The sequence below is a fragment of the Seriola dumerili genome, unplaced genomic scaffold (genome assembly GCF_002260705.1).
Source record: "Seriola dumerili isolate Sdu_G_001 unplaced genomic scaffold, Sdu_1.0 BDQW01000850.1, whole genome shotgun sequence".
NCBI lineage: Eukaryota > Metazoa > Chordata > Actinopteri > Carangiformes > Carangidae > Seriola > Seriola dumerili.
In genome coordinates, this window is record NW_019175105.1 from 235,185 (window position 1) to 261,698 (window position 26,514).

General features: G+C 43.6%; 1 protein-coding gene across 1 annotated transcript; it reads right to left on the bottom strand.

Annotated features, from left to right (window-relative positions):
- Nucleotides 1-2,308: 2,308 nt before the first annotated feature.
- LOC111237338 (anion exchange protein 2-like) lies at nucleotides 2,309-20,701 on the bottom strand. Its single transcript, XM_022766397.1, is given in 22 exon segments — nucleotides 2,309-2,536; nucleotides 4,909-5,082; nucleotides 5,654-5,823; nucleotides 5,958-6,211; nucleotides 6,305-6,471; nucleotides 6,547-6,636; nucleotides 7,044-7,253; nucleotides 7,456-7,650; nucleotides 8,013-8,161; nucleotides 8,305-8,508; nucleotides 9,160-9,379; nucleotides 9,516-9,700; nucleotides 9,789-9,916; nucleotides 10,495-10,560; nucleotides 10,562-10,642; nucleotides 12,187-12,322; nucleotides 13,202-13,382; nucleotides 15,174-15,331; nucleotides 17,915-18,039; nucleotides 18,120-18,333; nucleotides 19,672-19,825; nucleotides 20,648-20,701. Coding segments are annotated over 22 exon segments (3,396 nt in total). The 3' UTR covers nucleotides 2,309-2,455.
- Nucleotides 20,702-26,514: the final 5,813 nt, after the last annotated feature.

A 26,514-nucleotide genomic window follows, 5' to 3' on the forward strand; every position in this document is an offset into this window, starting at 1 on the left:
AGTTACATATAGCTCCTTTAGCTACACTGTAAAACTATCACTGTCACTTTACAGCAATGTAGATTCACATGTGTGTGGTGTGTTCACACAACCCCTCAGATATAACAGCTCTGACTCGGCTCGTGTGGACTCACCTGTGGACTCACCTATACTCTGAGCTGAGCAGGCAGTCAGGAGGAGCAGGTGGATGAACCAGTGAAACATTTTGAATCACAGCTGTTAGAGAGAGAAACGATGATGATGGTGGTGAACAGGTAAGCAGGTTTACCTGGTTATTTCAGATCACTGTACATTGGTCTTCACGTTGGTCTATTTCATTCTGACTGAAGTCATCACACAAGTATATCAGATGTGATTAATTATTGCTAATCATCTCATTAATGTAATAAACATGATAAATCTATCCATCTATGAGCTCATTAAGTGTCTTTGAAAGTATCAGCAAGCTCAAATTACATACATGCTTTTATTTCTTCTCCTTTAGATTATTGTAATGCTCTGTTTACCTGATGTCTTTGAACGTCTCCAAACTGTCAAAGTGCAGAAACTAGAAAGAACAACAGATCATAGATCAGTCAGTTTTATTTTCCCTCCACTGGCTCCCGATCAAGTTCCTCATCCATATCAAAATACCGCTGTGACCTTTAGAGCCTGACCCGTGTATTTCTGACCTCATCGTCCCTTATCCAGCCAATCAGGAGCTTAGATCTAGTCTACTATTGCTTGTTACTGACTTTTGTACTTTATTATTGATGAAAGTTACTGTAAATAAACTTTATCGTTAACATTTCCATCCTGTTACTGCTGTACATCACAATGGAAAATATATCCTGTATGTTAACTATATATCTTATATGTTATCAATATATCATATATGTGTTAAACAGTAGAACATATTGACAGTAATAAAGTTGAAATAATTCAGTTTTTTGATAATAATTTTCTTGTTGCTCCTCACACGAGTCATTACAATGTGTTTGTAGATATCAAACACTCTGTCATTATAAACCTAATAACATGGATTAATAATAATGTCCCTGAGCAGACGTACCTGTGTGGTGTCCTCAGTCCTCAGTGCAGTCCTCTTACTGTCTCCAGACTTCAGTCTCAGCTCCTCAGTGCTGATGACTCACCTCAGGTTAATGACTGTTTGATCTAATCATCAGTTCACTGTTGTTATAAAACCATAAATTACATTTCTGTTGAGATTCTGAGTTTCACTTCTGGTTTTGGAGATTTCTCTCTCTCCATCTTGCCTCCTGAGAAGCTTCAAACTACACCTGTCCAACAGGTGTAGTTTGAAGTTTGCTGTTTAAGTTGTTGAACTCCTGAGGTTCTACAGACACGAAGTTTCCAGCAGTTTGATCTTCTTACAATCTTCTCTGATGAGAGCAGCAGGTTTTAATGGGAACAAAAGTTAAGACTTAAAGTCATTATAGCTTTCCTTCTGTTGAGTCATTATTCAGAAAATAGATATTTTTAACAGATATAAAAATTTTAATTGTGAGCAGCAGCAGCATCTGACTGATATTCAGGACATAAAAATCATTAAACTATTAAACAAAGAACAGACAAAATATTGTCGTCATCAACATCATCATCATCGTCAGTCAGAAACGAGCTGTAGACAGCTTCACTCTGCTGCAGTGAGACTCTGGTTTATTTTTTCTTCTCCTTTTCTAAACTGCCCAGATGTTTCATGTATCCAATCATTGTGCACCATAAGGACATGTCAATGCTTAATAAACTAGAACCACCTCCTCCTCCAGGTTACATCCCTGTTTATCCAGACTCATATACAATATTAGACATCTGTGTGAAATTTTGTCATAATTTCTGTGTGAAGTCTTGAGAAATGGCTGTTTTGTGAGATCACACTGACGTTGAACTTTGAGCTTTGACCATCTAAATCTAATCAGTTCATCCTTGAGTCCAGGTGAATGTTTGTGCCAAATATGAAGAAGTACCTTCAAGGTGTTACTGAGATATCGTGTCCACGAAAATGAGACGGACAGACGACCTGAAAACAAAATGGCTGCCACTCTGTTGCCAACGCAGAGGAATAAAAAAATGATAGTGTGTCTGACAAGACAATGAGAAACTTATAACACACAAATAAATATGCAAAATCCATTTTAAACATAAAGTGATGGCATTTAATGAGATGGAGAAACATACAGTTAAGAAGACTGAATATTTGAGTTAGTGTGATCTTTAAAACATCATGTGGAGAATAACTAGAGCTTCAACAGAGTTCAGGGTTGAGTCAGTGAGTTCAGCAGCTTCATCAGAAATAGACAGAAACAAACAGAAAATACAAAATCTACTTTATAAAAAGAGGATTTCAGAAGCATGTACAGTCCAGCTCTGCTACAGGATACATGACAGACCTTCTACTGGAGGAGGAGCTTCAGCCCATCAGGCCAGATCCACCAATCAGCACGCTGCTGCCGGGTCACACGGGCATCTGCAGCTGTGAGTACTCATCCTGCCCCTCCTTCTCCTCCAGGTGAGGCTCCGCATCATCAGCATCCAGCTGCAGACAACAGGTCAGAGGTCAACGTCACGGTAACAGTCATCTCAGGTGGACTACATGATAAACCACCTCAACTGTTCACACATTCAGTACATGTTTATTACATGTCAAACACACAAATGACCTGACAGCACTTCCAGGTTTAAAGCTAAAGGAGAAATTAAAACTTGGAAATGTATCTGCTGCAGGTGCTGCTTATTTTTTCATGTCCAGTTGTGTATTGCTGTCAAATGCTGCATTCACGTCGTATCATTGAATGCGGAGTGGCTGAGTGGTAAAAACAGTTCTGATGGTGAATCTCTCTGAACCCGACCACAGACATCAGCAGAGGCACCAAAATGAAATCCAACATTACTGTGTGTTTGGATCTGGTTTCACTTGATGACAAACATGAAACACAACAGAAGAAGCTAATTATCTGCTGTAACTACAGTGTTTGCATTAGCATAACATTCAAAGACAGAATAACAATTGTTTTTACTGTTCCCCCCATTCTGCTTACATTACATGAGTGCACCATAAACTGCTGTATAGCTAAAATGTCTGATGTCATGTTAGCTGTATGTAACAGGTAGCATGTAACTACAATCACTACTTAACTTTAAGGTACAGGTACAAATACAAAGTTCAAATACAAATGTACTAAAAGTTAAAAGTGTTCATTATATGGCATTAGTGGGCAATATTTTTTTCCAGTGGGCCATACTGACTCCGTTAAAGTAAGTGAAGGGCCACACAATTGGAAATAAAATTTAAACATGAAATATTTACTGCAGAATTACTTTAAACTACCGGTACATAGATTTGGTGGGCTTGATTGTGTTATTCACTAGCCCTTTTTAAACAAATACATGATCATACTCATGAATATTACAATTAACATCTCAATTAACTACTATGATTCAGTGAGACTGCGCATCAATCACTTCCACACGCCTGGTAACGGCCCGACGAGACAGACTGACTTTTTCAAACTGACTTTTATTGTCAGGGCACAGTCTCAACCATACGGTCTTTCAAAAACTCACCCTCTGAGAACGACCTGCTGTGTTTGGCTAGCTTAAGAGCCGGCATGTAGCTTACTTTCGTGACTGTCTCTTGTATGGCCGTCTGCTTCACAAAAATATTCTGACGGGCGGTTAAATCGGAGGACAATTTCAGGGCCCTTTGTTCTCTCTCCCGCGACGATAGGTTGGTGGCATAGTTGGCATGCTTGGTCGAAAAATGTCTCTTAATATTATATTCTTTGAAAACAGAAATTGCATTTTGGCATATCAGGCATACAGCCTTTGAACCCACATGAGTAACAAAATATTTATAAGTCCACTCGGTGTTAAAAACACGACATTCTGAATCAACTTTTCCCTTTTTCACAGCACTCATCCTGATGATCATCGAACTGTCTATGCAAGAGTCAAGGAAGTGCATTTTCACCCACTCCAAATTAAAATAGCCCTCTGTTGCAATCAGATCGTATAGCAGTTCAAACTCATGCCTCTATAATGCGGGATTTTTTTTTTCTTTTCTTTTCTCCTCTGTGGATGTCGCGGGCCGGACTGAGACGGCCCACGGGCCGGGTCTGGCCCGCGGGCCGTAAAATGCCCACGTGTATTATATGGTATATTTCCTGTCAAACTGATAAAATAACGTTTTACTGGAGCTGATTTTAAATACTTTATAAGCTGAGTATTTGAATATAGATTAATGAATGTTTCATATACTGATCATATATTTTGTTTGTAAACTTTCTGTTAGATGTGTGTGTAGAATCAAGTTTTCCTTCTGAACTGAAGTGAAGTTAAAGAAAAGACAGAAGTGAAGTACAAGTACCTTCAAACTGTACTTCAATTACATAAAATGACTTAAATGTCCATCACTGTGTGGGACATAAAAATGCTAGCATAATAGCTATCATATATTACCTTATACTAGCTCTTTAGCCAGTGTTATGCTAGTTGTAAATACAAAGCATATCTGGCATTAAACTGGCTAACTACAAATGGCCAGCATAATGTGAGGTACTAAAGCAGCCTGTAACTAGCATGCTAGTAGATATGCTAGACACCAGATATACTATGGGTATGTAGTCACTAAAACATGCTAACTATAAACAGCTAGCATAAATCTAGCACACTACTGGCCAGTACGAACACCTGTCATCATGTAAGATATACCTGCTAGCAACAGGTAGAATAACAAACAGACTGTCACATGTATTTAACTGTGTTTTAATGACACAGTTCAGTTCAGCTGTCACATCCACATGAGGTCTTCAGACAGGTACCAGGTAAATGTTAACAGGTAAAGTGGATTTGTGACCTTGCTGCAGATATGACAGCAGGATTATGTCAGGTAGGAAAGGTGTGACTCACACTCTGCAGCTCTCTGCGAGTAAAGAGGCGGGGAAGCAGCAGCATCCTCACAGGTATGGTCAGCAGCAACATGAAGGGGAAAGCCAGTGCTGCCGCTGTCGCCATGACAACCCACAGGAGAGACAGACAGGTCAGCTGGACGAGAGTGAACAGGTGCATCCTTAACGTCCTCACCTGTGAGCCAGCAGAAACACAGGAGAGACAGGTGTGCATCAAAATTACATTGACATTTGAACCGTCTTTGTCAAGTCACATCAACCGGCTGAAAGTCAAGTTTCTCTCTCTCAAGGGGCATAGTGGTCTAAGCAGGCGCCCCATGTGTAGAGGCTACAGTCCTCGCTGCAGTCAGCCCCGGTTCAAATCCCACATCGGACGGCCCTTTACTGCATGTCATTCCCCCTCTCTCTGCATCCCCATTTCCTGTCTCTCTATACTATCCTGTCCAATAAAGGCACAAAAGCCCCAAAAATATACTTAAAAAAAAAAAAAGTTTCTCTCTCTGTCTCTCTCTCTGATGAGAGTGTGTTTGAGGTCTGAATAAAGTTGATGTCAGAATGTTCTGAAGATCTGCAGCTTGTGAAAAATGGATCCAATATTTATTTCAGTGACTATGAGTCTGAAGAATCATAATGACACAGTTACAGGAAATAATTGTAAGTGTGTCGTCTCCTTTCTCAACTGTCTCTGATTCCACACCTCTGATAGTGAGTCAGGGGGCGTGGTCAGGTCAGTGGGTGTGGCTAACCTTGCGGACATAGGCTTGATCAGGGTGGTACTTCGGGGGCATCAGCAGCAGAATGAGCCTCTCGGTGAGCTGGATCCCGTTCAGAGACATCACACCCATGTAGAGAAAGATCCCAAAAAGCACGGCCAGAGGGATCTGACGCAGAACCTCCCCGATCACAATCGATAGACCTGGGACCAGAGACCAGAGACCAGAGACCAGGGACCAGAGACCAGAGACCAGAGACCAAAGACCAGGGACCAGATCAGAAGCAGTACAGATAATTGTAGTAAAAGTAGTAGCAGAAGGACTCACACAGTCGTACCCACTAAAACTGCCACGAGGAAGCCCGTCACCCTCTGCTCCTTCACCTCCTGGATGCGGGGCTTGTCTCCAGGGGCAACAGCTTTGCTCATGACAGTGAGCGCGTTGGTGTGGGTGACGGACCGAACTGTGGCGGCCGAGAGCCAAGGCAAACCAAACAGAGCTGAGATCCCACCCACCACCACAATGATGAGGAGGTCCAGGTGAAAACCAGTTCCCTTCACCAGCATCCTCTCCTTCTTACTGACAATCAGCCTGACAGACAGACACAGGGAAAATTAGATTCATATTTAATATTGTCTTTAGGTTATTTTAGGTTACCTCCCCCACAAAAAGACAGGGTTGTACGCTGTGATCTGGGACTCCATGAATATGAGGATGAAGACGAGGATGGCCGGCAGGATGCTAGCACCCATCATCCAAATAGGAAACTGCCCGTCTGACCCCAGGGGAGAAATTAGCCACCCACGCTTCTCTGGACTGGAAACTGAGAATCCACTGGGCACGTTCAGTTTCTGTCAGCCAATAGAAAGAGGTTCATTCACTGTGTGTTTTACTTTTAACCACAGCGTCAAATGATCCAGTCTGACCTGGGTGTAGGTGTCCTCCACGCTCCAGTCCACCAAAACCATGAGCAGGATTGCAATGGGGACCCCGAAGTCTCCGATGATCCTACGGAGCTGATGTCAGAAAGGTGAGACATTACACCCAGCACTAACACAAAAACCTGAAGACTCTCTGATGGAGTGACTCGTCTCTGCTACTGAAGCAACAACAAAAGTGTTCTGTCTTTGTTGAAAAGTTTTACTTACTGCACTTGTAACTGTGCCTGTACGAGTATCTGAATGTACCTGTTACATACCTGTTCCTGTATCTGCATGTGTGTCTCTGTACTGAAATTAATATTTATAATGATTGTACGTGTATGCCTGCTACTGGTCAACCTCTACCTCTATACACCTGCACATGTGTCTTCATTTGAAAGTAAATACAGTACCTGTACTTGTACTGTACCTGTACCTGTACCTGTACCTGTATCTGTATCTGTATCTGTACTGTACCTGTACCTGTACTGGGATGTACTGACCCTGCCAGGGAAGAAGGAGCTGTTCTTGAATTTGCGCAGGTAGAAAGCAATGAAATATGTTCCCGCCATGAGCACTAATGACAGCAGAGCAGTGTTGGGTTCGCCGACAACCTTCCCAGGATCTCCAGTGACCACGGTGTAGTTGCAGAGAGACAGAGATACTGTGCTGTTTCTATGGTAACAGTTTTGGAGAGGATGTTCCTGGAAGATCTAGAAAAGACCAACACAGAGAAGAAGCTCAATGTGGCTCTGTGATGGTTGACAGGAAGCACAAGGCTCTTCATAATGTTTGATTCAATTGTCCACCAAACAGACCACCATGTGATTGGTTGATACTTCATGACAAGCTATGACTTCAACACTACAGCATACAATAACTCCTTTTTAATGCAGCTGTCAGCTCTGACCTCACCTTGACCAGCTTGGCGAAGGTCTCGTAGATGAAAATGAGGGAAATGAGGAAGGAGAAAATCTCCTGAGTGAAGCGGGAGACGAAGCGAACCAGGATGCTTCCCTCAAAGGCCACAGTGAGGAGAACAATGAGCACTAGCCAGAAACCGATCCACACCCGTCCTGTCAGGTACTCGATCTCATTGTCTTTACAAAACTACACAGAAACACAGACCAGGTAAGATAGCCTTGCTTTAGAGGAGCTTTCTTTACCACCTGTCAGCACTCCACAGACAGCAGGTAAAGAGTTAAGGTAGTCTAGATAGGATCAGATTTAGGTGCAAATGGTCATCTCCATCTCAGCCTGAATTTAACTAAACAGGGTTAGGGGAATCAAACACTTCACCTTCAACTCAAAAGTTAATTCCTTGTTGATAGTGACACCTAGATATCAGAGGGGAGATTAACAGAACAGACTTTTCACCACGTTAGGTTTAGTTTTCCTCATACTTAGAGATAAGAGTGGTGAACAGAAAATGTCAGAAAATGGAGAGAGAAGTTTCTGTCAGGTGAGCTCACAGTGTAGAAGGCCTCTTCAAACACCAGCAGCGGTCCAGAGAAGCCAATCACCAGCAGAGGCTGAGCACCCAACACACTGAATACTATGCCCTGCATCGCCGTGGCAACAATCAGCTCCGACACACCAATCAGACCTTCTGTTTTCTCACCTGTGTCAAGGGACAGAGATCATAGCAACAACACCTATTTACCAGAAACATCTTCAGACATCCAGGAAGCCTTTGCTTCAAGCAACTTGAAATCAGTTCAACCAACCTCATTGAGAAGTTCAGTGTCTGAGGTCCAGACTTACCCAGCAGTCCCCCAAAGGTGATCGCAGGTGACAGTGCAGCAAAGTAGATGAAGATGATGGCAGCCATGCACTGGGGGTTCAGGGCATCTCGGATGTCACTGAGGTACTGAGGGTAGCGCCGAATCACGTCTTTGATCAGTCCTCCGAACAGATGACCTGAACGCCTCAGGGGCTCGTCACCAGGTTTGGAGGGAACCAGGGAATCTGTGAGATAACATCACCAATCTTGAACTGTCATTGAGCTTATGTCCGAATATTACACATGAAATCAAAATATCATAAGCAGCATTGTACAGCCGTCTCCTGTTCACATTTTCACGTAATATAAAAGAAACATTTACCCTTGTGCTGATGACATGCTAATCTACCATGCTAAGAAGATTTGTAAGATGGTTGCCTCAATCTGCCAAAAACAAATCATTCAGCCCTTATTCTACTTTTCTGCTGACCTTCATAGTTTGACAGAAGAGCATCAAGGAGAACCTAAAACTCATGTTTAAATCTAGATTCAGACAAATTCTTCAAGATTAACATCAATCTCACCTCCATCCCCAAAAGAAGTTAAAATATTAACTAAGAGATTGTGATAGGGACGTTGGATGACATACTTGACACACCTACTTGAGAGTACTAGAACTGATAGAAGGGCACATCACTAATTTGTTACCACAAGCCTTTAAGATGGCACAATTTTACAGTTACTGAATTCAGACTTTAAGGTGGTTTTGAAGGGTTAAAAGGGGAAGGCTGAAAGTCCTTTACAATGTCTCTGATATGTCAGGAAACAACAACGACGTCCCAATGACTAGAAATAGAACATGTTCATTGACCATACAACAGAACCTGGTAACCGACCCTCATCCTGCTGAATTCTGGTCTGTTTCTCTTGCAGTTTGCCACTCTGCTCCTCCTCCCTCTTTCGGAGCATTTCTCGTTGGAAGCGAGCCACCGAGTGCAGCAGCTCGTCCCCACCGACCTCGGAGGGCGGGAGCACCACACTGCAGTCCAGGAAACGATTGATGGCTGTCAGCAGGTCCTGGCGGTCGTCAGCCTGGTACGCCGCCTCATGAAAGTGCTGAGGAATCAGACAAAGGTAGAAGTTATTATACAATATTTACCTCATTATGTGGCTGTAGAGCATCATTATGTCGTTCCATGTGGCAGTCATATTGAAGAAAACAACAGACAGCGTGAAGTCTGTGGGGATTCACCTTGTCTGACATGAGTGTGGAGATGGAACGTCCGATCTGGTGGTAATCGATGTTGATGGTGGGGGGGCCAAGCAGGAGGAAGAGGAATCTCACGGGCACGGGGACCTCCAGGACAGACTCCAGCAGGACCGCTTCTTGCAGTCGCACAAATGCCATGGAGGGCTGGTCCAAGAAGCCCACACTGCCTGCAGACACAGCAGAGGGCTGCAGTGAGCCTTCCACCTGCAGACTGACACATGACTGGAGGAGATGATGCGCGTGACGCGGACATACCTACGAGAACGACAGTGGCCTCAGCTCTCTCCGGGATTTTCTCCATCAGCTTCACTTCATGTTTGGATCTGGAGTGACAGAGGTTCGGCGCTTCTCTCTGGTCACAGTACAGAATGACATCATACACACTAACAAACTGAAAGGTCTGTCATACTCTGACGCCGCTGCTATGCTGATGATACCCAGTTGTTCCTTGAAGCATATCTCTGGCTGATATGAGAGTAGATGTCAAGGCGTCACCTGAAGATCAACCTGGACAAGACTTTAAACAACGATCCAAACAAAGCTGTCCACAGTTACCACCTTATATCATATCCACTGTCATATATGAACACATAGGAAGCACATTTATGAAGACAAGTATGGAAAGAGTTGATGAGAATAAATGTTTGTGTTGTAGACCACAAACTAGGGTCGAAGTCCATTGTGATATAACACAGAACTAAAGAACCAAATCCATTACATAAACAGTCCCATCTTTAATAGTGCCATACATTACTACTGTATGGAGGTTTGAGGAAACATACAAAACAATCTTAAATCAAAGTTTTATACAACAGAACAACAGAAAAGAGCCTGTAGAATTATAAACAGAGTTCATTTTTATTTATTATTTATGAACGTTTGAATTTGAGTCATGCAAGTTGAAAATTATCAAAATAAACTGTTTTTATTGGTTTCAGACAGGTAACTGGTAGGAATTTACCTTGTTATTCTCTGCGTCAGCCTCTCTGTGATTGGTCAGGTGGTTGGATGGTTCTGATTGGCCAATGTGTCTGTCCATCAGGGTGGCCATGTTGGCAGCAGAGATGTTCCTGCTGAACAAGCTGTGATCTTTCTCATCACTGGGATGACTGATGAGACAAAGAGAAGAATACTGTGTGATTATGAATGAATGAATGAACAGATGAATAAACAGATGGATGAACAGATGAATGAATGGACAGACAGATGAATGAACAGATGATGAATGGATGAATGAACAGATGGATGAACAGATGAATGACTGGACAGACAGATGAATGAACAGATGAATGAATGGATGAATGAACAGATGGATGAACACAAGGATGAACAGATGAATGAACAGATGAATGAATGGATTAATGAACAAATAGATGAACAGATGAATGAACATATGAATGACTGGACAGACAGATGGATGAACAGATGGATGAACAGATGAATGAATGGACAGACAGACGAATGAACGGATGAATGAACAGATGGATGAAATGATGGATGAACAGATGAATGAACAGATGGATGAACAGATGGATGAACAGATGAATGAACAGATGGATGAACAGATGAATGACTGGACAGACAGATGGATGAACAGATGAATGACGGGACAGACAGATGGATGAACAGATGGATTAACATATGAATGAACAGATGGATGAACAGGTGAATGAACGGATGAATGAACAGATGAATGAACAGATGGATGAACAGATGAATGACCGGACAGACGGATGAACAGATGGATAAACATATGAATGAACAGATGGATGAACAGATGAATGAACAGATGAATGAATGGATGAATGAACAGATGGATGACCAGATGAATGAATGGATGAATGATCAGATGGATGACCAGATGAATGAACAGATGGATGAACAGATGGATGAACAGATGAATGACTGGACAGACAGATAAATAAACAGATGGGATGAACAGTGAATGGATGAATGATCAGATGGATGACCAGATGAATGAACAGATGGATGAACAGATGGATGAACAGATGAATGAACGGATGAATGACTGGACAGACAGATGAATGAACAGATGGATGAACAGATGAATGAATGGATGAATGAACGGATGAATGAACAGATGGATCAACAGATGAATGAACAGATGAATGAACGGATGAATGAATGGATGAATGAACAGATGGATGACCAGATGAATGAATGGATGAATGACTGGACAGACAGATGAATGAACAGACGGATGAACAGATGGATGAACAGATGGATGAACAGATGAATGAACATATGAATGACTGGACAGACAGATAAATAAACAGATGAACAGATGAATGAATGGATGAATGACTGGACAGACAGATGAATAAACAGACGGATGAACAGATGAATGAATGGATGAATAAACGGATGAATGAACAGATGGATGAACAGATGGATGAACAGATGGATGAACAGATGAATGACTGGACAGACAGATGAATGAACAGACAGATGAACAGATGGATGAACAGATGTATGAACAGATGGATGACCAGATGAATGAACAGACGGATGAACAGATGAATGAATGGATGAATAAACAGATGAATGAACAGATGGATCAACGGATGAATGAACAGATGGATCAACAGATGAATGAACAGACGGATGAACAGATGGATGACTGCCCACGAACCTATGTCGGAGCAGCAGAGCTCTCAGGACATTGGCCCGGTCTTCAGCTTTGATCTGGTCTGAGATCACCATCTGCTCCACCACTTGCTGGGCGATCCCGGGCAGAGTCCTCTGCTTCAGGTCCAGGAGCACCGCCCCTGGGAACACAACAACATGACATCACACACTGACATCATAACACTACTCACCTGCACTTGTGTTCAGCCAGAAAGTGAAGCAGGTTTTATTTTTGTTATACAAACAGTCAATGAACCAACAGAGACTGAAAACACGCCCACAGGTGGTCTGTCAGCAGGTTGTTGTGACATAATAGTTAGGTTTTGTTGCTAGGTGACATCTAGTGGTTGTAGTAATGATGACAGGAGGAAAGGGAAAAGTGCGGTGACTTAGAATGAAGAGAGACAAAGTCCATGTCAGGAGGAGGTGGTGGTGGATGGATGAACGTGACACAGGAGAGCAGTGTTCGATTCCTGTGTTGTTTCTATCATCCATGACCGTTTGTTGTTGTTATGTAACCATGACAACAAAGCTCGTATTTATTTCAACCCAAACCACCATCTTATCCTGAATCTAACCAAGCTGTAACAGTTATCCTCTCTGTACATTTATAAAACAGGAGCAGAGTTTTAAACAGTTTGACTCATGCTGACGTGAGTCTGCTTCAGTCTGAGGTCACTGTCATCTAACTGTGTGTAAATCATAGTGAGGCTGAAGTCAGGTTTGATCCTGGATTATCTGGAACTGAACCAGCTGCTCTCCTCACCCTGACTGCTGTGTCCTAAGCAGGTGTGAGCTATGGTTTGTATGAGTCAGCCCAGTGCAGCTGGAGGTCGCACACTTTGTGTGATTCTGGTAATTAATTTAAAATGACTCAAACTCATTATTAATGTAACGTGAGTCCTACAGACAGTTAAGCTTCAGAGTCACAGTCTGACATGTTGAACTCCTTCATGTAGAATATGATGGTGTGCAGTGTTTGTCCAGAGCAGAGCAGCAGAGAGCCTCCTCCTCCTCACCGTGGGAGATGGTTTTTCGGAGCTCCAGCAGGGAGCGGAAGGAGAGGGAGGGGATGTGAGGTCTCCCCCAGCGCTCCGTCTCCTCCTCCACCTCCTCCTCAAACTTGATCCATCGAGCTGTCTCCCTCCACTGCAGCTCCTGGTTCCTGTCGATCACTAGCTCATTCAGCTCCACGAACACCTGAACACAGAAACACAGGTGTCACTGATGAGGATTTCTCTAGAGCACAGGCTCCAACCTTTTCACATCCGACCCCGTAACGATACAGAGGTCAAATAAAGTGTTCAGAGCAGTTTTCATTCTAATGATAACGATCAAACATCCAGATCTGAACTGAAAATAAGGAAGATCACTTAGATTCATCATCGCTCTCTTCCCGTTGTCAACCAGCTCTCCATTTTAACTCTCCAGTGTTTAACATGGATGTAACAATCAGACTGAGACAGAAACAAGTGCACAATGTGTGTACAACATTGAGGTTCCTATCATTGGCTTATCCCAGTGATCGGCCTTAATGTAAATATATATATATAATAACATCTTTTCACCACAATTGTTCTGTTTTGCAATTGATTTGTCGGCCCACTTGAAATACATTTGTGGCCCACCAGTGGGCCCCGGCCCATAGTTTGGGAACCACTGCTGTAGAGATTTACTGCCCCCTTTACAGACCTTCAGTAAGACCACCTAAGAAAAGGCTTTAACTAGCCTAAACTAGCTAAGTCACATCAGGCTAACCGCTATCAGGCTAAGTTCAGGTGAAAAACTGTTAAACAGCAGGTTTGGTTCAGACAAGAACGTGATCTGAAAACTGACTCACTCAATCTCCATTTTTAATTTCTCGTCCATGTTGGCTTGAAAACTGAATCTACAGTTTCATGACAACTGCAGATGAAGCTCATGTGACATGATTGAAAGCTCCAGAACAGCTGCTCCTGGATCTGGCTTTGAGCCTGAACTTCAGTCTGGTTGTTCAGAAGGACGAGAACTGAGTCCAGACTAGTCCACTCCAACCCGTCTGAACAGCACTGGTTTGAGTCTTTTTAAAGGTCCACTTACTTGTTTTTCCTGAACTTTCAGCCACATCCTGTGATCTTCATCGATGGGGGAATATATATGGATGGATGAAGAGATGGATAAAAGCTCCAAAAGAGCGAGTAAGAGGATTTTGTGAATCCACAAGTTCAAACCAGAACCAAACAAAACCAGGTCCAGATCAGGATACACTGAACTAGACAACTTAATCCAAAGTAAGACAAAGTTCTCCTTATCTAGTGGATAAACCAGTTTAACTAAGAATGAACCAGACTAACCAAAACTAACCGGGACTAACCTGGGATAAATCTGTAAATCTGTACCTTGCTCTGTCGACTCTTCAGGTCCAAACCCACCATCCTGAAGACCAGAGGAAACTGAACCCACAGAGACTCCGAGTCTGCCTGACTTCGCCTGTCTGTGTCTGCTGTCTGTGTTTACCTGTCTACCTGTGTGGCTCTACCTGTGTGGTTCTCTCATTAAGACAGAGTCCAGTTTGTCACCTTTTGATAATACCACCTGGATTAACAAGCTCACACTCCCGGCTCGTCTTTCCTCCTCCTGTCACATTCCTCTGGTTGTTTTGTTGTCCAGTTAAAACCTTGTCACACAGACTCTGTGGGAACCAGCAGCTGATGAACCTGCTCACCTGAACAAAACCTGAACCGTCTGTCAGCTTTGAAATACAACGTCCAACACTTCTATAAGACCTGTTGTCCTCTGTCCTTCAGGTGTTTCAGGTGGAGCAGTCACCTCTGAGTCCGTAGAGAGAGACAGGAGGTCCAGGACCTGGTGAGGCTAGCTTAGCATACCAGACTGGAAACAGAGGCTAACTGTTTAACTGTTAGCCTAGCTTCATCAGCAGAGGAACATCCTTCATTAAAAACATTCAATTTTAAATCTCATCATCATTAATAATAGCCCCCCCCCCCCGACCTCATGAGGTGTACGGTCTGGTTGGAGGTGTTGGAGGTGTTGGAGCTGAGACTGAGTTTGGCTGCTGCTCTGATCTTTGCTGACGTGGATGATTGGTCCTCTGGAGCTCCGCCTCACCAGGTGACGCCTCACGGCTGGGACGTCGTCCAGTCGGTGACCTGAGGGGAGGGGGCAGGGTCAGAGGGCAGGGGTCAGAAGTTAAAACCCAGCTCTCACCAACGACACATTTCTTTATTGCTTTGCTTTCCGGCTTTGGCTCTGTCATTCATTTTGTCCTTCCTTCCCTCCACCCTTATGTCTTTCCTTCCTCTCTTCCTTCCTTCCTTCTTCCTTCCTCCTTCCTTCCTTCCTCCTTCCTTCTCTCTGGTCTCATGGGAACTTTCTAACTGTGTTTCAGGCTCGATTGAAACTCTGTGAAGAATCAGTAAGACGAGACATGAACTGATTCATCCTTCCTCCTTAAACACACACACACACACACACACACACACTTGTACACACACACACATGCGCGCGCACACACACACACACACACACACACACACACGCACACACTCTAACAGGAGAAAAGACAATTAGGTTTTCTGTGAAATGGGATGTTTTCACATCATTTCTTATTTTCCTGGAAAAGCATTGACACAACCAGCCAATCACAGTTCAGCAGTGAGGGTCAGCTGACTGGCGCCCCCTACTTGTGGTCAGTCAGAAAACCCAGGTATGTTTGAAGACCTAAACACTCTTTTACCTTGTCAGGAGTTCTTAAATGAGCCCACATCTATCCCTCATTAAAACATCATCATGCATGAAGAAGACACTGTTGACAGAAGACGTCTCTTCACTCACACCTGTCTGATCTACCTGTTGGACCAGGACTCACGCTCACAAATAAACGCCTCAAACTCAGATCTGGCCTGAGCAAAGAGAAACCTCAGTCACAGCTCAGGTGTGTTCAGAGTCAAGCAGGTGAGTACTCACTGAGGTCGGCCTTCAGTCTGTCAAACAACCAGCTGTTGAAATGTCTGATCACATCCACAGCAGAGACCGACTTCATGTTCATCTGAGAGTCCTCCAGGACCAGGACCAGGACCAGAACCAGGACCAGGACCAGGAGCAGACACATACACAGTGACAATAGACAGAGGCTGTGGGCTGTGTGTGTGGGACAACTGCATTGTGTTCAGGTCACATGATCAAGATCAACAAGTGACAGAAAACTCTTTCATGATGAAAAACATTCCTTCAGTGTGTCGCATTCATGCCCCAGTGCATGCTGGGAGAGGCTCCCGTCTACCGTCCACAGTAACACAGTCTGTAGTTTATCTGCTCATGATCAGAAACCATGACAACCCAGACCTGAGACCAGGAGGCGGAGCTACAGTCTCACTCTTATCTCAGAGTTGTAACATGACATATGTCTGACCCCACCCACCTACATGTATTAAATCAGGTGTTACTAGAAGAAGCTACAACATAAAACATCAGTGACTTGACCTTTAGAGCACCCCCCTCCACACCCTCAGGTGTTTATCAAACTCAAGGCTTCATCAACACAGATGCATTTTGGAGAATGAACTACTTTTGTTAACAGCTCCTAATCCGTTATTATTTAATTTGTATTTGTTTATTTCTTAGTGTTTCTTTTATTATTACTGTCAGATGTTAATCATGCGTTTTCACCGGCACAGACGGTCTTTCATCAACAAATCGCTGTGGGGGAGCTCATGTCAGCCATAGCAATGGAGTCACACTCTTAGCTGTTCACCTTATACCTGCTTCCTTTAGGTCATATAATCAGGAAACACTCCATGAACGTCTGTCATTATGCAGATGATACCAACTGTACCTGTCAATGAAAGCAGCTTTCTTCTGTTACACTCAGACATGACCCCAAACACCTCAGAAACACATGATCCAATGATCCAGTTACTGTGGAGGTTTGTGTCCTGACCTCCAGCGCCACTGAGGAACCTCTGTGTCACCGCCAATCAGGATTCGTCCTGTAACTCTGACTCACTTTTCTGGTCTCATCGACCGCTCAACACTTCACAATACAAGCCACATTCATACATTCACACACTGATGGAACAGACCTCAGGGGCAAAGTAGGGGTCAAGGACACTCGAACTACCGACCTTCTGATTAGTGGACAACCTGCTGTAACTCCTTATTGTCAGGCTGAACCAACACATCTGTAAAGGTCCAGCTGATCTCACAGTACACATCATGCCTCTCCTGTCAGACACCGTCATATCTTAAAGAGTTCCCTTTTAGAACCACTAGAACACTGAGGTTCCTCTGTAAAGGTCACTGTGGGGTTTATAGTGGGTGACTGCTGAAACTGAAGTAGTGGCTGCTGTTAGCATAATGCTAAGCTATGCTATAATCTCTACATCACAGTGATATAAAGTAGAGTCACCCCCTCCCTGGCAGCATCGCGTGGTGAGTTCAGTGTTGCTCACATTTCAGAAACTTTAGTAAAATGTCCTTTTATTTTAACTATGTTTGTCTGTGTTTGTGTTTCAGCTGCTACGATAAACAGGTAAACATCCAGCTGTGTGTAGAGTGTAGAACTGCTAAATGTTCAAACCTAAGGTAGGTCACACAACCTGAAGTACCTGTCACTGAGGAAGTTATGACCATTTCACTAACACTGATCTAAAGACACAGTAAAATATAAACATGAACGTCAAGTGTAAATGATGTATAGAGCAAGTGTTAAAGTAGGTGCAGCAGGTACTGACTCTTGATGCCGTCCAGGTCGACAGACGTCAGTGTCTCGGCCTCGTCGGCCTCATCAGGACCAATGCTTATCATGAGGCAGCCAGGTGAGAGGCCATTGTGAATGGTCGAGCTGGTGAGCGGGTCGCTGTGAGGGGGAGGGGTTACAAGTTAACTGGACTAAAAATATATCAGGTCCCAACAGGAATCAGGTCAGGTGTTATTCACCTGGAGTGTGAAGTCGTCTGGCCCTCATCTCCATCGGTCTGAGTGAAGGATTCCTCCTCGCCGTCATCCTCCTGGTCTTCTTCTATGGTGGCTGCAGTGCTGGGGGCGGAGCCTCTCCTCACGTCCTTCCTCCCCTCGCCACTCCTCTTCCTCCTGCTATCAGCAGGAGGTTTGGACAGAGGATGGTGGACGTGGAGAGAAGAGTGACGATGATCTGCAGCAGAGAAACATCAACATTACAGATGTTTACAGATGTTACAACCTGGTACAAACACCAGGTCCTGTTCCACCTTGACCCTGTGACCTCCATAAAAACCCCCAGGTGCTCCTCACAGACCGGTAGAACCTCCTCATAGAACCTGGAACCTCCTTGAGGATCTATGACAGCTCCTCACACACCACTTAAACCTCCTCAAGGAGTCACTGGATTTGATCATGGAGATTCCCTGATCCCCCCTAGAACCTACTCAAGGTCCCTGAGAACCCAACTAAAGATCTGTGGTATCTGCTGGAACCGAGGGAATTTGGCATCTGAACAAAACAGGAAAAACAGTTGAGTGCTTCAGGATCAAACCATCTGAGTCCATTAAAGCAGGAAGAACCGAACTGTCTGAAAGACACCTGGAACCTCTTCAGTATTCCTTCAACATGGAACCTTTAAATATCACTGGGAATCCTTTACCCTCCTCCTCAGACCTTATCAATGACTGCTAGTTCCCTTACCATGATCGCTGAAGTGCCTAAAAGGAACCTGCATAGATTCTTGACAAAGTAGATCCTGTTCAAGAACCCCTGAACTGTCTTAACAAAGTACTTAGAACCTTTTCAGAATCTCCTAGATCAGTGTAACAGACCTCTTGAACTCACGAAATGACTAAGAGCAGGAACAACAGGAACCTTCTTAGGAACCTCTAGAACATCCTTCAGTGTGCAACCAGAAAAATATGTTGAACATCCTCCAGGACCCAAGAACCTCCTCAGAGTCTAGAATCCACTTGAACACTCTGGAACCAGTACTGAACTCAAATACCCTTAGAATTGCCTCAAAGTTCCCTTGAACCTCTTCAAAGAGTGTGGAACCTCCTAACCCTCCCTTCTGGGTTGTTTTTAATTGTTTAAATGTTCTAAAAGGACCACAGAACATTCTCAGATCCCCGAACCTCTTAATGGACCCCTAGAACTTTGAAGAAGACTATGGAAAGTCCTCAAAATGATGAAACCTTTACAAACACTCAAGAATTCCCTCAACCCTCTTGTGAATCCCTAGAACCTCCTGAAACAACCTGGAACCACAGGAGTGTTTACAACCTCCTAAAGATGCTTCACCTTGTTCAAAGTCTTTGCACCTCTGCAAAAACCTTGTGTTATTTAAAGAACCCAGAAGCTGCTGGTACTCCAGCGCACCTTTACAGTCCCTGCTTTGGATCTTTAAACTTTCTTAAAGACCCGTAGAACCTCCTGAGACACCCTGGACCTCCTGCTGGATCCAACAGCCTCCAAAAGAAGATGGAACCCAAACACCTGTTCAAAACCTCCTGGAACCACATCTCACCTTCAAAGTCCCGCTCATCGTAGACTCTGTGTTTCTCTGGCGGACTCCGAGCTGCAGGACAAAGGATCTGCTGAAAACACTGGACATCAAACGCTTTGTTCAGGTCCTCCTCTTCTTCATCACCGTGGCAATGTGGGGGAGGAGGAGACAGGGACTGCAGGAGAGGAGGGATGATGTCTCTAAAACCTGTTCACATCACATTAGTCTGTGCCTCTGAGTCGAGTGGAAATGAAGTCCACACTGAAGCTGCAGTTCCTCTAACGACCACTAGAGTCTGGCTCCAACAGTGAGTCAGTCTCCATCGACTCCCATGTTAAAATGTCCAACTTTACAGCAGAAATAAACATGTTTACAGCCTGGTACAAATGACACCTGTTTATATAACTCACCTGTTTATATAACTCACCTGTTTACATTTTATTAAGGACTACAGTTATGGAGAGTTGAGGGCGTCATCTCTTTGACTGACAGGTAGGCATCACTTTCTGCCCTCATCATACTTGGCTTGTTATCTTAGCTCCTTAACTTGCTAATCAGCAAATTAAATATCCTTGGGGTAGCCTTTGACCAAGAGGCCCAGCTGTGCTAATGATGCTAATGGGAGAGTATGCTAATCGCAGACACCACGCCTCTTTGACCATATTTGGACTAGCTAGGAGTTAGGGGGCGGAGTCAGACACTGCCAATTTGGCGGCAGTGTAGCAGCTCACTCAGAAATCTGTGGGTGATGTCACAGGGGCGACGGCCATCTTTGTTTACAGTCAGGGTCACATGAAGTCAAACATCAGCTCTCAGGATTCATGGATGTCAACTTTGATCGAGTATTGATCGGCTCTGATGGGTTTCAGCTGAGGCAGGTCTAAGTTTCTGTCTCATTGAGGTGTTACCATGGTAACAAGATGATCTCACCTGACTGAGAAATGAACCTCAGACTGACACTGATAATGATTATTGATCGATTAGTGTTGAGACTCACTGCAGACAGACCGAGGGCCTCGCTGGGACCCACAGAGTTCGGATGATGGCTCATGGCTCCTTCAGGGGTCAGAGGTCACAGTGTTCAGCAGATGAGTTCAGGCAGCAGAACCTGACAGACAGACAGACAGACGGACAGACAGAGAGAGAGAGACAGAGAGGGTCTGTCTGAGGTTAAAGGTCAGAGGTCAGACTGAGCTTTAATAACCATAGTGTGATCAGACAGGAAGAGAGTGAGTCAGCAGATCAGAGAGACAGAGGACACTGAGAGAGACACAGTCATTTTGATGACTCATCTTGATCTCAGCGGTGTTCACATAAATCTATATCAGACAGGTGTGTGTGTGTGTGTGTGTGTGTGTGTGTGTGTGTGTGTGTGTGTGTGTGAAGTGACAACAGTCTGATGTTGAGTCTGTGGTGATGAAGACTCTCTCATCACTCCTCAGCCTCTCCTCCACACAGACTGAGATCAGCTGGTGAACACAGAGGATCATCCACAAGGAGACCAAACACAGAGAGGGAACATCATGTTGACCTGTAGCTGCTGGACATAAACAGCTGTTTGATCACAACATGTCACCTGTAACAGCTGATGAGTCAGAGTGAAGAAACAGAAACACAGTGAAGGAGCTGCAGCTACAGACACTGATATAAAACACTGTTCACAGCTCAGTGTGGACATGGTACTGCAGGAGCTCTGTGTCACTGTGTGTGTGTGTGTGTGTGTGTGAGTGTGTGTGTGTGAGTGTGAAACAGGAAGAGAGTTGGAGCCTACCTCAGCGTCCTCGCAGCACTGAAAGAGAGAAATTATAATGCAAAGACTGAAACCAACAGAGAGAGAACAGAGAGAGAGAACAGAGGGGAGAGAGAGAGGGAGAAAAGTGGGGAGAAAAGTGGAGAGAGAGGGGGGAGAGAGGGGGGAGAGAGGGGGGAGAGAAGGGGAATTAGAAGAAAGAAGAGATGAAAAGAGGAGAGAGGAGAAAGAGGAAACAGAGAGGACGTAGAGAGAGGCAGACACAGTGGAGAGAAAAGGTCTAACAGAAACCTGATCAGCTGAAGGTCACCATGGCAACCAAACTGTCAGTCAAGGTTAGTTCCGCCCCTTGGCTGTATATATATATATATACACACACACACAGAGAAACACACACACTGATGATGTTACTGACCATCAGCATCATCACATACAGACAGGTAGAACTCACCTGGCCCTGACCAACTACAGCTGAGCTGTGTCTCTGTGTGTGTGTGTGTGTGTGTGTGTGTGTGTGTGTGTGTGTGCGTGTGTGCATGTGTGTGTATATATTATATATATGTATATATATATGATATATATGATGATATATATCATATATATTGTATAAATTATTATAAATATTATATATATTATAAAGCCGTATATTCACATGGTTCCTCTTTATAAATCTCATTGTCATGAACGAGCCTCGTTTCCACTCCCATCAGCCAGTTTGGATAAAGACCAGAAGAAACACACTGAGGTAAAAACACCATCATCACTGTGGTCCATCACTCTGAGGAAGTCCATGAAGAGGCTCACACTCTGAGGTCAGTCAGTGTTCATATGGAACCAGTTTAATGAGTCACTATAAATAATAAGATTAAACCCCAACACTATTTTTTCTCTCTACGGAAATAGAAATATAATGATGCTGTTGATGATGATGATGATGATGATGAAACTCTGTTTTATTTCCTGTTCAATTACGTGTCTCGTCTTATATTGCATTTTCACCGTAGCTTTAGAAACCGTGTGATCACATGATCACAGGAACAAGTGAGGTCACTCTGTGTTTATGAAGACCAATCTATGAGCGGGAAATGGTGTACGCATCATCTATACACCTAGTCCCAGGTGCTGTGATCAGGTCAGTGTTAACAGCTGTGTTAACAGATGTGATATAACAGACACACAGTGAAACATCTGGTTTCACATGAAATCTGTAGAACAGACTGAACATGAACAAAGACTTCATCCAGTATCCTCCTCTCTGATTGGCTGATGGTCACTGTGTTGTTATCAGCTGATTGTACCTGACTACAGGACGTTATTAATGAAGTTAAGAAAAACAATTTCCACAGTCGGCCAATCAGATCAACCAATCAATCACAGTGACAAAGATCTTGAAATGCTCCCGACCAGAGCTCTGACCTCGACCTCTGAGTGTGTGTGTGTGTGTGTGTGTGAGTGTGTGTGTGTGTTCATACCTCCTCAGTGTGTAGAGATGTCGTCCAGCAGAAACAGAAACTCAGTCTGAAGCTACTTTTATATCACCACAGCTCTGTGTGTGTGTGTGTGTGTGTGTGTGTGTGTGTGTGTGTGTGTGTGTGTGTGTGTGTGTGTGAGATTGATTAACCTCCTACCACAACAACAATTATCTACATACCCACAGCACATAACTGAATGTGTGTGTGTTGGTGTGTGTACATGCAATTATCACACGTGTGTGTGTGTGTGTTTGTGTTGTTAATCTGCTGTTTGTGCAGCAACAGGCTGATTTCTGTTTGTGGTGTCTGCTGTGTGTTTACTGTCATCACTCTGCTTTTATTCTGACATGTTCAGTAAACACAACAGGAAGTTCACCTGCGTCACACTCTGTGGGAACCTGTAGATGAGGAGGAAACCTCATATCTCCACACATTCTCACCTGCAGCTGTCCGAAGAAAACATGTAAACTACAAGTTCATCTGAAGACGTCTGTACTGACTGACTGTACCTAACTGTATCTGACTAACTGTATGACTGACTGTATCTGACTAACTGTATGACTGTATCTGACTGTATCTGACTAACTGTATGATTGTATCTGACTGTATCTGACTGACTGTATGACTGTATCTGACTTTATCTGACTGTATCTGACTAACTGTATGACTGACTGTATCTGACTAACTGTATGACTGTATCTGACTGTATCTGACTAACTGTATGACTGTATCTGACTGTATCTGTGACTGTGTATGACTGTATCTGACTTTATCTGACTGTATCTGACTAACTGTATGACTGACTGTATCGGACTGACTGTATGACTGTATCTGACTGTATCTGACTGACTGTATGACTGACTGTATCTGACTAACTGTATGACTGACTGTATCGGACTGACTGTGTGACTGTATCTGACTGTATCTGACTGACTGTATGACTGTATCTGACTGTATCTGACTAACTGTTTGACTGACTGTATCTGACTAACTGTATGACTGTATCTGACTGTATCTGACTGACTGTATGACTGTATCTGACTAACTGTTTGACTGACTGTATCTGACTGACTGTTTTACTGACTGTATCTGACTAACTGTATGACTGACTGTATCTGACTAACTGTATGACTGTATCTGACTGTATCTGACTAACTGTATGACTGTATCTGACTGTATCGGACTAACTGTTTGACTGTATCGGACTGTATCTGACTGACTGTATGACTGACTGTATCTGACTGACTGTTTGACTGACTGTATCTGACTAACTGTATGACTGTTTCTGACTGTATCTAACTGTATCTGACTAACTGTTTGACTGTATCGGACTGTATCTGACTAACTGTATGACTGACTGTATCTGACTGACTGTATGACTGTATCTGACTGTATCGGACTAACTGTTTGACTGACTGTATCGGACTGACTGTTTGACTGACTGTATCTGACTAACTGTATGACTGACTGTATCTGACTGTATCGGACTGACTGTTTGACTGACTGTATCAGACTGACTGTTTGACTGACTGTATCTGACTAACTGTATGACTGACTGTATCTGACTGACTGTATGACTGACTGTATCGGACTGACTGTATGACTGTATCTGACTGTATCTGACTAACTGTATGACTGACTGTATCTGACCGACTGTATGACTGTATCTGACTGTATCGGACTAACTGTTTGACTGACTGTATCGGACTAACTATATGACTGTATCTGACTGTATCTGACTAACTGTTTGACTGACTGTATCTGACTGACTGTTTGACTGACTGTATCTGAATAACTGTATGACTGACTGTATCTGACTAACTGTATGACTGTATCTGACTGTATCTGACTAACTGTATGACTGTATCGGACTGTATCTGACTAACTGTATGACTGTATCTGACTAACTGTATGACTGTATCGGACTGTATCTGACTAACTGTATGACTGACTGTATCTGACTGACTGTTTGACTGTATCTGACTGTATCTAACTGTATCTGACTGTATCTAACTGTATCTGACTAACTGTATGACTGACTGTATCTGACTGACTGTTTGACTGACTGTATCTGACTAACTGTATGACTGTATCTGACTGACTGTATGACTGTATCTGACTGACTGTTTGACTGACTGTATCTGACTAACTGTATGACTGTATCTGACTGACTGTATGACTGTATCTGACTGACTGTATGACTGTATCTGACTGTATCGGACTAACTGTTTGACTGACTGTATCGGACTAACTCAGGGGTGATAGATAGAAGAAATCCTGAGCCTGAACTGTTTTCCCTGGGAGGTAAGCGGCCCTGAAGCTAAGATACACGCTCCGATCAACGCAATTGTGAAGCGGGATCCAGGGGTGTGCTTTCTTCATTTATACAGAAATTACTGTGTATCAAATGACTATAGTATTTCCTGATCAGTGCTTGTTATGTAGTCAAGCAAAATACCACTGCATTAAACAAACAAAAAACTTTTTGATAAATAGTCCATTGAATTAAATATTCTGATGACTTTTGTGGATACAAATGTACATTATTCAGACATGAGATGAACAAAGCCAATACAAGCCCATATTACAGGAGCATCTTTGTGTAGAGCACCAGAGCTCTTGGGACCCTGGGCCTGGTAGGCCTGTTCAGTAATCCCTGCTTTTAACTAGTCACTGACCTGCGTACTTATTGCTTGTATAGCAGACTGAGACTACGATACTACAGCCATACCAAGGAAGGTCAGTGGGTGACAATTATAATACTCAAAAGTAAACTAGGAACTGAATGAATGAATGAATGAATGAAGATTGGATTTATATAGCGCTTTAACAATGGAGGGGGGACCTCACTAACCACACTTTTCACACTGCCTGCATCCTCGTCATAAAATCCGACAAGTACATTTAAAATTTTATCCATGCTTTTGTCCGTGGCCTCATCAATGCTGAGTGAAAACATGTTATTCTCAAGCTTGTCACAGATTTCTTTTAAATCCTGGTGAGATGTGTGTAATAAGATAGCTTGCATGCTGCCTGAGACAGACAGATGCGAGTTTATCCTCCGCTAATCTCTGACACAAAGTGACGAGTGGATGAGCGATTGTAAACGATAGATCAAACTCGGCAATGAAGGAGCACAAGCGAATTTTAAAATCAGCCACGCGATCGGTCATTGAGGGCCGGATATCTGCTGTGGCTGTTGAATTGCTCGTAAAGCTGCTTGATGACTAGCGTCGAACTCGTGCCGTGGCAGCACTTTTTCCCGCTAGTTCCATATAATATTTTCCTTGCACACAAAGTGCAGAAACATGCTCCTGGTTGCCGGAGTTTTTGACTCCAGCTTCCAAAGGGCTTTCCGTCTCTACCCGCCTCCTCTATCCAAGACCAACGCCATTTATTCTTTATACCTTTATCGACAAGTTTGATGTCTTCCCCTGGCTTCATGAAGTTGCACTCCATCCGGCGTGGCGCCGGAGCGCTATCAGCCCTGCTAACTGTTTGACTGACTGTATCGGACTGACTGTAGGACTGACAGTATCTGACTGACTGTATGACTGACAGTATCTGACTGATTGTATGACTGACTGCATCTGACTGACTGCACCTGACTGTTTGACTAACAGTATGACTGTATCTGACTGA